Source organism: Postia placenta, assembly GCF_002117355.1.
Source record: "Postia placenta MAD-698-R-SB12 unplaced genomic scaffold POSPLAscaffold_32, whole genome shotgun sequence".
Lineage (NCBI taxonomy): Eukaryota > Fungi > Basidiomycota > Agaricomycetes > Polyporales > Adustoporiaceae > Rhodonia > Rhodonia placenta.
The window spans coordinates 1-1,774 of record NW_020169863.1 but is presented as its reverse complement, the minus strand read 5'-3'; the positions used below and the strand labels follow the sequence as shown (position 1 = coordinate 1,774).

Below are 1,774 nucleotides of genomic sequence, written 5' to 3'. Positions count from 1 at the left end.
CAACTGACCGGCAGAAGTGGTCCCACTGGGACTGCTTGAAGCCAGGTCAATTGTTCTTCCATCAGCGTGTTGACAATGCTGGCACTATTCATGTGTCAGCTTTAGGGGGGTTTGCTCAACTTCCTGTCACCCAGCAGAATGTGGTCACTGCTGCTATTGAGGCAGCTGTTCCTGGTGCTGCTCCTCCTGCTCTTGGGTCAGCAGCAGAGATTGCACGTAGAGCAAGCAAGGCTGAGCGGCGGCGGATAAGCAAGCAGACGCGGTCTGACGTTGTCTCACTGCACGCATGCCTTGCCAAAGCTCACAGAATCCTAGGGAAGAAAACCTTTGTAAGTGATTCAATTCAACTCATTTGAATCTGACTGACTTGATTAATAAATCTTAGGCAAGCTTTACACCTACTGATGATATGTGATATGGATGTTTCAAGTCTGCTGATATGTGGTTGCCAGTGTGTTAGGAAATAGGGATTCACTTGTAATGAGCTTTAATACTTTCTTCTATATATATGAAATTAATGTGTTGATCTGTGTGAAACAATACCAAGAAAAGAGGAAGTCGTATATAACTGGGCTATTGGAGCAACAGAGAAACAGATGGCAAGCATGCGTCGGAATGACGGTGCAATGGTGCGGTGAGCATGTTTGTCCACAGGCAAAGCGATGCCCATACGGGACAATTGCGTCACTGATCTGTTCGCTTGTTGCTCCAATATAGATCAGATTAAAAGGAATGTACTTGATTATAGGTGACTAAGATATGTATAACATGCAGAGTGTAGATAAGTAAGATACTATTTCTTGGGAGACTTCTGTGCTGTAACCTGCTGTGGAACATGGGTTGGAGTAGTTAGCACATGAGCAGGACGAAGTTTACTGTAACGAAGGTTGTGGATGGGTCGGATAATGACAGAGTGTGCATTGGATCGCACATAGCGCTTACGGGGCTGGATATGATCACTTATAGTAACACGGTGCTTAAGGTGAGTATTAGTGGAAGGAATATGAGAAGACGATGCAACAGGGGCAGAGACAATAGTGCGAGAAGGATCAGGATTGTTGTGTAGATTAGGTAGCTTGATAGCAGACACCGATTGAGCATCGACAGGTAGTGATTGTGTAGGAAGGCGTGCAGAAGCACTCACCGTTACACGAGCCCGATGGCGGTTAAGTACCTGCTGAAGGGCATCAACAAGGGTTAGAGACAGTGGAATATTGGCCATGACAATGAGTTGGGCTGTGTGGAGAGCATCAGATAACAATCTTAATGAGCAGTGGAATAATACAAACCAGATAAGTAAACACTTTATGTGTATAAAGGAGTGTGTTGAGCTGTGAGTAGAGACTGTATGAATGTCAGCATTGTATGAAAGAACAGTAAACAAATGCCACTTACAAATTAAGGATGGAAGAAGAAATGGGAATGGAAGCAAAGGTGAAGGTATATATATACCAGGGTAGTTTAGGGCAGACTAGATCTGATCATTTGATAGACCAATGGGGAATGATTTGTAAGCAGACAATATATGCACAAACACAACTTATGTAATCAAAAAAGCGGAAATTGGCACAAGTAATTGAGCAGCAGGAGTCCATCGGAACTGTGTAACCTTATGAGCATGATCTAACCTTAGAAAAGAATGTGAAACCGTGTATTAACGTGAAGTACATACAATATCCAGTCGGTTCATATGATGAAACCGGAGGAGTTGATGATATGGGCGATGAATGATACTCCAGAAAGTGGTACCGAAATCATCTTTGACAATGGTGTC

The 1,774-nt window shown here is 43.5% G+C and overlaps 1 protein-coding gene across 1 annotated transcript; it reads left to right on the top strand.

Moving 5' to 3' along the window:
- Nucleotides 1-138: 138 nt before the first annotated feature.
- On the top strand, nt 139-1,066 carry POSPLADRAFT_1160985 (hypothetical protein; the record flags this gene model as incomplete). Its single annotated transcript, XM_024487629.1, has 4 exons — nt 139-216; nt 255-333; nt 553-629; nt 872-1,066. 4 exons carry the CDS (start codon nt 139-141, stop codon nt 1,064-1,066), a joined length of 429 nt encoding a protein of 142 aa, XP_024332901.1.
- Between the last annotated feature and the right edge of the window lie 708 nt (nt 1,067-1,774).